At 42.7% G+C, this 12,450-nt stretch overlaps 1 protein-coding gene across 6 annotated transcripts in view; it reads left to right on the top strand.

Moving 5' to 3' along the window:
• Positions 1 to 12,450, top strand: part of LOC112232722 (adenylate cyclase type 6) — a 126,361-nt gene that overhangs the window by 85,858 nt on the left and 28,053 nt on the right. For all 6 annotated transcript variants that reach the window (XM_042299680.1, XM_042299679.1, XM_042299682.1 and 3 more), the window contains exon 4: positions 8,598 to 8,747. In XM_042299680.1, coding sequence (XP_042155614.1) covers positions 8,598 to 8,747 — 150 coding nt within the window. The remainder of the gene's footprint in view (positions 1 to 8,597; positions 8,748 to 12,450) is intronic.

Genomic DNA, 12,450 nt, shown 5'->3' with positions numbered 1-12,450 from the left:
TGTATATAGTGTACTGATGTGTATAGTGTATATAGTGTACTGATGTGTATAGTGTATATAATATACTGATGTGTATAGTGTATATAGTGTACTGATGTGTATAGTGTATATAGTATACTGATGAGTATAGTGTATATAGTGTACTGAGGTATATAGTGTACTGATGTGTATAGTGTATATCGTGTACTGATGTGTATATTGTATATAGTGTACTGATGTGTACATGGTATATAGTGTACTGATGTGTATAGTGTATATAGTATACTGATGTGTATAGTGTATATAGTGTACTGATGTGTATAGTGTATATAGTATACTGATGTGTATAGTGTATATAGTGTACTGATGTGTATAGTGTATATAGTATACTGATGTGTATAGTGTATATAGTGTACTGAGGTGTATAGTGTATATAGTGTACTGATGTGTATAGTCTATATAGGGTACTGATGTGTATATAGTGTACTAATGTGTATAGTGTACTGATGTTTATAGTGTGTACTGATGTGTATAGTGTATATAGTGTACTGATGTGTATATAGTGTACTGATGTGTATATAGTGTATGGATGTGTATATTGTATATAGTGTACTGATGTGTATATTGTATGTAGTGTACTGATGTGTATATAGTGTACTGATGTGTATAGTGTATATAGTGTACTGATGTGTATATTGTATATAGTATACTGATGTGTATATAGTGTACTGGTGTGTATATTGTATATAGTGTACTGATGTGTATATAGTGTACTGATGTGTATAGTGTATATAGTGTACTGATGTGTATAGTGTATATAGTATACTGATGTGTATAGTGTATATAGTGTACTGAGGTATATAGTGTACTGATGTGTATAGTGTATATCGTGTACTGATGTGTATATTGTATATAGTGTACTGATGTGTATATGGTATATAGTGTACTGATGTGTATAGTGTATATAGTATACTGATGTGTATAGTGTATATAGTGTACTGATGTGTATAGTGTATATAGTATACTGATGTGTATTGTGTATATAGTATACTGAGGTGTATAGTGTATATAGTGTACTGATGTGTATAGTCTATATAGGGTACTGATGTGTATATAGTGTACTGATGTGTATAGTGTACTGATGTTTATATAGTGTACTGATGTGTATAGTGTATATAGTGTACTGATGTGTATATAGTGTACTGATGTGTATATAGTGTATGGATGTGTATATTGTATATAGTGTACTGATGTGTATATTGTATGTAGTGTACTGATGTGTATATAGTGTACTGATGTGTATAGTGTATATAGTGTACTGATGTGTATATTGTATATAGTATACTGATGTGTATATAGTGTACTGGTGTGTATATTGTATATAGTGTACTGATGTGTATATAGTGTACTGATGTGTATAGTGTATATAGTGTACTGATGTGTATATTGTATATAGTATACTGATGTGTATATAGTGTACTGATGTGTATATAGTGTACTGATGTGTATAGTGTATATAGTATACTGATGTGTATATTGTATATAGTATACTGATGTGTATATTGTATATAGTATACTGATGTGTATATTGTATATAGTGTACTGATGTGTATATAGTGTACTGGTGTGTATATTGTATATAGTGTACTGATGTATATATAGTGTACTGATGTGTATAGTGTATATAGTGTACTGATGTGTATAGTGTATATAGTATACTGATATGTATATTGTATATAGTATACAGATGTGTATATTTTATATAGTGTACTGATGTGTATAGTGTATATAGTGTACTGATGTGTATATTGTATATAGTATACTTATGTGTATATTGTATATAGTATACTTATGTGTATATTGTATATAGTATACTGATGTGTATATTGTATATAGTATACTGATGTGTATATTGTATATAGTGTACTGATGTGTATATAGTATACTGATGTGTATATTGTATATAGTATACTGATGTGTATATTGTATATAGTATACTGATGTGTATATTGTATATAGTATACTGATGTGTATATTGTATATAGTATACTGATGTGTATAGTGTATATAGTATACTGATGTGTATATTATCCTAAAGAGAATTTGTTTAGTTCAACATTCACACATGTAGGTCACTGTGTCTGGAACTCTAGCCATCTCTTCTTCTAGCCATCATAGCCAAAATAATGTGCAATTGGGTATTTTTATACATGACCCTATGCGTGATGGGATGTTAATTGCTTAATTAACTCAGGAATCACACGTGTGGAAGCACCTGCTTTCAATATACTTTGTATCCCTCATTTACTCAAGTGTTTCATTTATTTTGGCAGTTACCTATAGTACAGCAATTAAATACTGGAGTTGAGTTGTTGCTGACACTGTTTTGAGATGGTAGATAGATATTTTGTACACACACGCACGGGCACACATACACACTTTGGTTCAGAGTACAGGGTCAGGTTGTTAGACTGCCTTTGTCTGTAGTCAAAACACAGGTCCTGTATCTATGTATACACTGTAAACCTCCTCTCATATCTACTGACACTGTGGAGAGGAGAGCATTCCAACCTACCATCTTCACAAACAATCCAACCTACCATCTTCACAAACAATCCAACCTACCATCTTCACAAACAATCCAACCTACCATCTTCACAAACAGTCCAACCTACCATCTTCACAAACAGTCCAACATGCCATCTTCACAAACACTCCAACCTACCATCTTCACAAACAATCCAACCTACCATCTTCACAAACACTCCAACCTACCATCTTCACAAACACTCCAACCTACCATCTTCACAAACAGTCCAACCTACCATCTTCACAAACAGTCCAACATGCCATCTTCACAAACACTCCAACCTACCATCTTCACAAACACTCCAACCTACCATCTTCACAAACAATCCAACCTACCATCTTCACAAACACTCCAACCTACCATCTTCACAAACAATCCAACCTACCATCTTCACAAACACTCCAACCTACCATCTTCACAAACAATCCAACCTACCATCTTCACAAACACTCCAACCTACCATCTTCACAAACACTCCAACCTACCATCTTCACAAACAATCCAACCTACCATCTTCACAAACACTCCAACCTACCATCTTCACAAACAATCCAACCTACCATCTTCACAAACAGTCCAACCTACCATCTTCACAAACAGTCCAACATGCCATCTTCACAAACACTCCAACCTACCATCTTCACAAACACTCCAACCTACCATCTTCACACACACTCCAAGCTGCCATCTTCACAAACACTCCAACCTACCATCTTCACAAACACTCCAACCTACCATCTTCACAAACACTCCAACCTACCATCTTCACACACACTCCAAGCTGCCATCTTCACAAACACTCCAACCTGTAATCTTCACAAACACTCCAACCTGTAATCTTCACAAACACTCCAACCTGTAATCTTCACACACACTCCAACCTGTAATCTTCACAAACACTCCAACCTACCATCTTCACAAACACTCCAACCTACCATCTTCACAAACACTCCAACCTGTAATCTTCACAAACACTCCAACCTACCATCTTCACAAACACTCCAACCTGTAATCTTCACAAACACTCCAACCTACCATCTTCACAAACACTCCAACCTACCATCTTCACAAACACTCCAACCTGTAATCTTCACAAACACTCCAACCTACCATCTTCACAAACACTCCAACCTGTAATCTTCACAAACACTCCAACATACCATCTTCACAAACACTCCAACCTGTAATCTTCACAAACACTCCAACCTGTAATCTTCACAAACACTCCAACATACCATCTTCATAACCACTCCAACCTACCATCTTCACAGAAACACTCGAGTGTGTGTACGTGTGTGTATGCACAGACGAATGCACAGATACACGCACAGGTTTGGCCACATACCAGCTTCAACTTACATATGCTGGTACTGATATTGAAGTTGGAGATAATTTGTCAAGTAAGGCAGGCATACTATCTATCCATCTAAAGAGGAATGCAATGTATTGTATTATACTCTGAACTTTGAGCACAATCCATTCCTGGTTATTGAGTGCTACATGCAGTACTTCCATGTGTGATTGATTTATTTAGTTGAAATATTTAAGCAAAACCAACTGTTCTGGAACCTTGTCTGTTAAAACCAACTGTTCTAGAATGTTGGTCCGAGGAGAACAGAGAACACCACTGGTTATCCATGTGTGATTGATTTAGTTGCATAAGTGCTAAATGTTGGGGAATGTTGTTCTAAGGACAGCACAATCTATGGAGAAGTAATGGCCTGAGAACGTATATGGACCTGGTCTAGAATGTTGGTGTGAGAACTGCAGAACACACCAGTCAGTCTATAGAGGTAATGTCCTAGTTATTAAACCTCCATCAGACAACATCATGGCCATCTGTCTGTTACACGGTGTGCTTCATCCAGCCTATGAGACTCAGTCTGTCCTTTTCTCATTATTGATGGTATAATCTTCATAGGAAACAGTCTGTCCACTGGTCAGGGGTCAAGCTATTTTCCCAGGATTTGGTGTGTGTGTGTGTGTGTGTGTGTGTGCGCGCGCGCGTGCGTGTGTGCGTGCATGTGTGTGTGGGTGTGTGTGTGCGTGCGCACACACGCAGAGAAAGGGGGAAACCCAGAGCCCTGTAGTCATTGTGTGTGTTGTGTGTAAACCATTGAATAAGGACACAATCCCTAACAGACACTGGCTTGTTGCCTGTATGGAAGAGAAAGGGAGAGAGAGTGTGTGTGTGTGTGTGTGTGTGTGTGTGTGTGTGTGTGTGTGTGTGTGTGTGTGTGTGTGTGTGTGTGTGTGTGGAAGAAGGGAATGTTCTAGAGGTCAACAACCTCACTAAACTTACTGCAAGCTATCTAAACTTAACTTTCACTAGCCCATGGATATTAGCCTAATGCTGTTGTGTTAGTCTAAGCTAACTGCAGGCTAAACCACTCCACTTAATTTTAGCCAGCCAATGGAAATACAGTAAGCCTGTAATGTGGTTGTGTTGTTCTGTGGTGTGTTGCTACAATGTGCTCGTGTACAATTTGCATTGGCCTAGTCTCTTCCCCACTGCTGTGTCTCAAAACACAAGCCTTAGCATTAGCATCCACAAATATAAGCTAAAGAGTATCTGTACAGTGCAAGGATCAGTGATCCCCTTCTCTATCTGTCACCAATGTCTATCTGTATGGAGGAATACTGGAGTAAGGAGGAAACTTGGGCCTTCTCTGTTTGTCTCTGTCCCCATGTCTTTGTATTATCTTAACAAAGAGATATATTTTGTCTGTTTATTGGATAGAGGTGAACGGTAGGAGACAGAATGCTGAAAGAGCAGTAGGCCGGTTTGGAAGCCATGTTGGAAGCAGTTCATTGTACACGTTCTCCAGAGGCAGAGACTAGGCCACGGCTTTGTTTTATTGAATCCTTTCACACGAATGTTAGAAACAGAATAAGAAACGGAGGGAGGGCTAGACCAGAGATGGTCTTGGGTTGCATCCCAATATTTATTCTAAACAAAAATATAAATGCAACATGTAAAGTGTTGGTCCCATGTTTCATGAGCTGAAGTAAAAGATACCAGAAATGTTCCATACGCACAAAACGCATATTTCTCTCAAATGTTGTGCCCACATGTGTTTACATCCCTGTTAGTGAGCATTTCGCCTTTGCCAACATAATCCATCCACCTGACAGGTGTGGCATATCAAGAAGCTGATTAAATAGCATGATCATTACACAGGTGCACCTTGTGCAGGGATCAATAAAAGGCCACTCTGAAATGTGCATGTTTTGAGGGAGCGTGCAATTAGCATGCTGACTGCTGGAATGTCCACCAGAGATGTTGCCAGATAATTGAATGTTAATTTCTCTACCATAAGCTGCTTCCAATGTCGTTTTAGAGAATTTAGTTGTGCGTCCAACATGCCTCACAACTGCAGACCATGTGTAACCAGGCCAGCCCAGGACCTCCACATCCGGCTTCTTCACTTGAGGGATCGTCTGAGACCAGCCACCTGGACAGCTGATGAAACTGTGGGATTGCACTGAAGAATTTCTGCACAAACTGTCAGAAAGCGTTTCAGGGAAGCTCATCTGCGTGCTCGTCATCCTCACCAGGGTCTTGACCTGACTGCAGTTTGGTGTCATAACTCACTTCAGTGGGCAAATGCTCACCTTCGAACCCTGGTTTCAACTGTACCAGGCAAATAGAAAACAGCGTTTCTGGTGTTGTGTAGGCAAGCAGTTTGCTGATGTAAATGTTGTGAACAGAGTACCCCATGGTGAAGGTGGGGTTATGGTATGGGCAGGACAACGAACACAATTTGTATTTTATCTATGGCAATTTAATGCACAGAGGTACCGTGATGAGATCCTGAGGCCCATTTGTCGCGCCGTTCATCCGCTGCCATCACGTCATGTTAATGCATGGCCCCATGCCGCAAGGATCTGTACACAATTCCTGGAAGCTGAAAATGTCCCAGTTCTTGTCCCAGTTCTTGCATGGCCTGCATACTCACCAGACATGTCACCCATTGAGCATATTTGGGATGCTCCGGATCGTTGTGTACGACAGCACGTTCCAGTTCCCACTAAAATATCCAGCAACTTCGCACAGCTATTGAGGAGGAGTGGGACAACATTCCACAGGCCACAATCAACAGCCTGATCAACTCTATGTGAAGGAGATGTGTTGCGCTGCTTGAGACAAATGGTGGTCACACCAGATACTGACTGGTTTTCTGATCCACACCCCTATCTTGTTTTTGACCAATAGATGCATATCTGTATTCCCAGTCATGTGAAATCCATATATTACGGCCTAATGAATTTATTTCAATTGACTGATTTACTTATATGAACTGTAACTCAGTAAAATCTTTGAAATTGTTGCGTTTATATTTTTGTTCAGTGTAGATTTCCCTGTTAATCTGTACATTTACCAGTGTGAAGATTGTGTATAGATATTCCAGGAAATGTAAATCCCAATTTATAGCCTATAAAACATCTCAAGAATGATGACTTTTGAAAAAACATCTCTCTCTCCTTCTCTGTCTCGCTCTCTCTCTCCCCCTCTCTCTGTGTGTCTCTCTCTCTCTCTCTCCCCCTCTCTCTCTCTCATGAAGGGAAGTTAAGGGTATCTCAATAAAGTAACATTTGTCTCCTCTCTCTCCTCTCCCCCCCTCTCTCTTTGTGTCTCTCTCTCCTCTCTCTCTGTCTCTCTCTCCTCTCTCTCTCTCTGTGTCTCTCTTTCCTCTCTCTCTCTCTGTCTCTCTCTCCTCTCTCTCTCCCCCCTCTCTCTCTGTGTCTCTCTCTCCTCTCTCTCCCCCTCTCTCTCTGTGTCTCTCTCTCTCTCCTCTCTCTCTCTCTGTCTCTCTCTCTCTCTCTGTGTCTCTCTCTCCTCTCTCTCTCCCCCCCTCTCTCTGTGTCTCTCTTTCTCTCTCTCCCCCCCTCTCTGTGTCTCTCTCTCTCTCCCCCTCTCTCTGTCTCTCTCTCCTCCCCCCTCTCTCTCTCTCTCTCTCTCTCTCTCTCTCTCTCTCTCTGTCTCTCTCTCCTCTCTCTCCCCCTCTCTCTCTGTGTCTCTCTCTCTCTCTCCCCTCTCTCTCTGTGTCTCTCTCTCTCTCTCTCTTCACCCCCTCTCTCTCTGTCTCTCTCTCTCTCCCCCTCTCTCTCTGTGTCTCTCTCTCTCCCCCTCTCTCCCCCACTCGCTCTCTCCTCTCCCCTACTCTCTCTCTCTCCTCTCCCCCAATCTCTCTCTCTCCTCTCCCCCACTCTCTCCCCCCTCTCTCTCTCTCTCTCTCTCTCCTCTCCCCCACTCTCTCTCTCTCCTCTCCCCCACTCTCTCTCTCCTCTCCCCAACACTCTCTCTCCTCTCCCCACTCTCTCTCTCCTCTCCCCCTCTCTCTCTATCTCCTCTCCCCCACTCTCTCTCCCCCTCTCTCTCTCCCCCTCTCTCTCTGTGTCTCTCTCTCTCTCTCTCTCCTCTCCCCCACTCTCTCTCTCTCCTATCCCCAACTCTCTCTCTCCTCTCCCCACTCTCTCCCCCTCTCTCTCTGTGTCTCTCTCCTCTCCCCCACTCTCTCTCTCCTCTCCCCCACTCTCTCTCTCTCCTCTCCCCCACTCTCTCTCTCTCCTCTCCCCACTCTCTCTCTCCTCTCCCCCACTCTCTCTCTCCTCTCCCCCACTCTCTCTCTCCTCTCCCCAACTCTCTCTCTCTCCTCTCCCCCACTCTCTCTCTCCTCTCCCCCACTCTCTCTCTCCATCTCCTCTCCCCCACTCTCTGTCTCTCCTCTCCCCCACTCTCTCACTCTCTCTCTCCCTTCTCTCCCCCACTCTCTCTCTCCTCTCCCCACTCTCTCTCTCTCCTCTCCCCCACTCTCTCTCTCTCCTCTCCCCCTCTCTCTCTCCTCTCCCCCACTCTCTCTCTCCTCTCCCCCACTCTCTCTCTCTCCTCTCCCCCACTCTCTCTCTCTCCTCTCCCCCACTCTCTCTCTCTCCTCTCCCCAACTCTCTCTCCTCTCCCCCACTCTCTCTCTCTCCTCTCCCCCACTCTCTCTCTCTCTCTCTCCTCTCTATCTTACTCCTCCAGCTGAGTGCCAATGCTTTGGTCTTCCTGTGTACCAACATGATAGGTATCTGTACCCACTACCCTGCCGAGGTGTCTCAGAGACAGGCCTTTCAGGAGACCAGGGGGTACATCCAGGCCCGGCTCTACCTGCAGAGAGAGAACCAGCAACAGGTAGGCTACACACACACAGAGACACACAAGCATGTAAGCATGACACACACACAAACACACACACACACACACACACACACACACACACACACACACACACACACACATTCACAAGGAGGAGCACACACTTACATATATGCTTTCTTATTTTTGTGGGTCAACAGTATAGAGTATATCTGAATGCCTCTGTGTTCTATCATGTTCTCATGTTCTACCATGTTCCCATGCAGTATTCCTAAGAACGAATGGTACTCAAGGCAGTTACTCATTGAGATTTCTAGCTGTGAAACGCATGAAAAACACATGAGAGGGAATGGGTTGAACTGAGTGCTTTTCTCTCTGCCTTTTCTTTCTCTCTGTCTCTCTCACTCCATATCCCCTCTCTCTCTCTCTCTCTCTCTCTCTCTCTCTCACTCCTTCCACATCCTCCCTCTCTCTCTCGCTCTGCTTCTCTCTCCCTCTCTCACTCCCTCCACATCATCTCTCTCTCTCTGCTTCTCCCCCTCTCTCTCTGCTTCTCTCTCACTCCCTCCACATCATCTCTCTCTCAATTCAATTCAAGGGGCTTTATTGGCATGGGAATCATATGTTAACATTTCCAAAGCAAGTGAAGTAGATAATATACAACAGTGAAATAAACTATAAAAATGAACAGTAAACATTACATATTACAGTGTCTAGTTTGAGAAACAGACGCCTCACAAGTCCTCAACTGGCAGCTTCATTAAATAGTACCCGACAAACACCCGTCTCAACATCAACTGTGAAGAGGAGACTCCGGGATTCTGGCCTTCTAGGTAGAGTTGAAAAGAAAAAGCCATATCTCTGTCCAGTGTATGTGTTATTTTACCCATCTTAATCTTTTCTTTTGTTTTGTTTTTTCAACTCTGCCTAGAAGGCCAGCATCCCAGAGTTGCCTCTTCACTGTTGAAGTTGAGACTGGTGTTTTGCAGGTAATATTTAATGAAGCTGCCAGTTGAGTACTTGTGAGGCATCTGTTTCTCAAACTAGACACTAATGTACTTGTCCTCTTGCTCAGTTGTGCACCGGGGCCTCCCACTCCTCTTTCTATTCTGGTTATAGACAATTTGCGCTGTTCTGTGAAGGGAGTAGTACACAGCATTGTATGAGATCTTCAGCTTCTTGGCAATTTCTAGCATTTCTCAGAACAAAAAAATACTGACGAGTTTCAGAAGAAAGTCCTTTGTTTCTGGCCATTTTGAGCCTGTAATTCAAACCCACCAATGCTGATGCTCCAGATACTCAACTAGTCTAAAGAAGGCCAGTTTTATTGCTTCTAAAAAATGTTTTGTGAATTTTACCCCTTTTTCTCCCCAATTTTGTGGTATCCAATTGTTTAGTAGCTACTATCTTGTCTCATCGCTACAACTCCCGTACGGGCTCGGGAGAGACGAAGGTTGAAAGTCATGCGTCCTCCGATACACAATCCAACCAAGCCACACTGCTTCTCCAACCTGGAAACCAACCGCACCAATGTGTCGGAGGAAACACCGTGCACCTGGCAACCTTGGTTAGTGTGCACTGCGCCTGGCCCGCCACAGGAGTCGCTGGTGCGCGATGAGACAAGAATTTCCCTACCGGCCAAACCCTCCCTAACCCGGACGACACTAGGCCAATTGTGTGTCGCCCCACGGCCCTCCCAGTCGCGAACAAATGGAAAATGAAAAGTGGATCGGCGGTGGCTAGAAAGCCTGTGACGTTGACCGCCGAACGCCGAACGCCGCCCGAACAAGGAGAGGGACCGACTTCGGTGGAAGTCGTGACAATTATAAGTGAAATAATCTGTCTTCAAACAATTTTGGGAAAAATTACTAGTGTTATGCACAAAGTAGATGTCCTAACCGACTTGCCAAAACTATAGTTTGTTAATTAACAAGAAATTTGTGGAGTGGTTTAAAAATGACTTCAACTGTACGTACAGTCACTGTGGGGACGACGTCATCGATGCACTTATTGATGAAGCCAGTGACTGATGTGGTGTACTCCTTAATGCCATCGGAGGAATCCCAGTACATGTTCCAGTCTGTGATAGCAAAGAGTCCTGTAGCTTAGCATCTGCTTCATCTAACCATTTTTTTATAGACCCGAGTCACTGGTGCTTCTTGCTTTCATTTTTGCTTGTAAGCAGGAATCAGGAGGATAGAATTGTGGTTGGATTTACCAAATGGAGGGCGAGGGAGAGCTTTGTATGCGTCTCTGTGTGTTCCAACATGTTCCAGTCTGTCTGTGGAGTACAGGTGATCTAGATTTTTTGCCCTCTGGTTGCGCATTTAACATGTTGATGGAAATGACGTAAAGCTGATTTAAATTTCCCTGCATTAAAGTCCCCGGCCACTAGGAGCGCCACCTCTGGGTGAACAGTTTCCTGTTTGCTTATTTCCTTATACAGCTGACTGAGTGTGGTCTTAGTGCCAGCATCCGTTTGTGGTGGTAACTAAACAGCCACGAAAAGTATGGATTTTTTGCAAATAGTGTGGTTTACAGCTTATCATAAGATACTCTACTTCAGGCGAGCAAAATCAAGAGATTTTCTTAGATTTCGTGCACCAGCTGTTGTTTACAAATATGCACAGAACGCCCCCCCCTCGTCTTACCGGAGTGTGCTGTTCAATCTAGCCAGTACGGCATATATCACACTAACTGAATATCCATGTCATCATTTAGCCACGGTTCCATGAAACATAAGATGTTACAGTTGTCGATGTCCCCTTGGTAGGATATTCGTGATCGTACCTCGTCTAATTTATTGTCCAATGATTGCATGTTGGCAAGTAATATTGACGGTAACGGCAGCTTTCCCACTCACCGTCTGCGGATCCTTATGAGGCACCCCGCTCTGTGTCCTCTGTACCTGCGTCTCTTTCTCTTCCCAATGACGGGGATGTTAGCCTTGTCAGGTGTTCGAAGTACATCCTTTGTGTCCTGCTTTTTGAAGAAAAACTCTTTGTCTAATCCGAGGTGAGTGGTCGCTGTCCTGATATCCAGAAGCTCTATTTTGCTGTAAGATATGGTGGCAGAAACATTATAACAATAGTCTTTTACAACATTAACCATGTCTACACTGTATTTCTGTATTTCTGTTATTTTAATAGACAACAAAATGTGCTTTTCTTTCAAAAACAGGGACATTTCTAAGTGACCCCAAACGTTTGAACGGTAGTGTAGGGGCTGCTGTAGGCCCTCCTTGGTTGGTGACAGAAGCACCAGATCATCAGCAAAGAGTAGACATTTGACTTCAGATTCTAGTAGATTCTAGGTGAGGGTGCTGCAGACTGTTCTAGTGTTCTAGTGTTCTCGCCAATTTGTTGATATATATGTTAAAGAGGGTGGGGCTTATGCTGCATCCCTGTCTCACCCGACGTCCCAGTGGGAAGAAATGTTTTTTTGCCAGTTTTAACTGCACACTTCTTGTATGTGTACATGTATTTTATAATGTTGTATGTTTTTCCCCCAACACCACTTTCCATCAATTTGTATAGCAGACCCTCATGCCAAATTGAGTCGAAGGCTTTTTTGAAATCAACAAAGCATGAGAAGGCTTTGCCTTTGTTTTGGTTTGTTTGTTTGTCAATTAGGGTGTGCAGGGTGAATACGTGGTCTGTCGTACGATAATTTGGTAAAAAGCCAATATGACATTTGCTCAGTATATTGTTTTCACTGAGAAAATGTACAAGTCTGCTAT

This window comes from Oncorhynchus tshawytscha, linkage group LG16 (genome assembly GCF_018296145.1).
Source record: "Oncorhynchus tshawytscha isolate Ot180627B linkage group LG16, Otsh_v2.0, whole genome shotgun sequence".
Classification (NCBI taxonomy): domain Eukaryota; kingdom Metazoa; phylum Chordata; class Actinopteri; order Salmoniformes; family Salmonidae; genus Oncorhynchus; species Oncorhynchus tshawytscha.
This window is presented reverse-complemented; position numbering and strand designations above follow the sequence as displayed.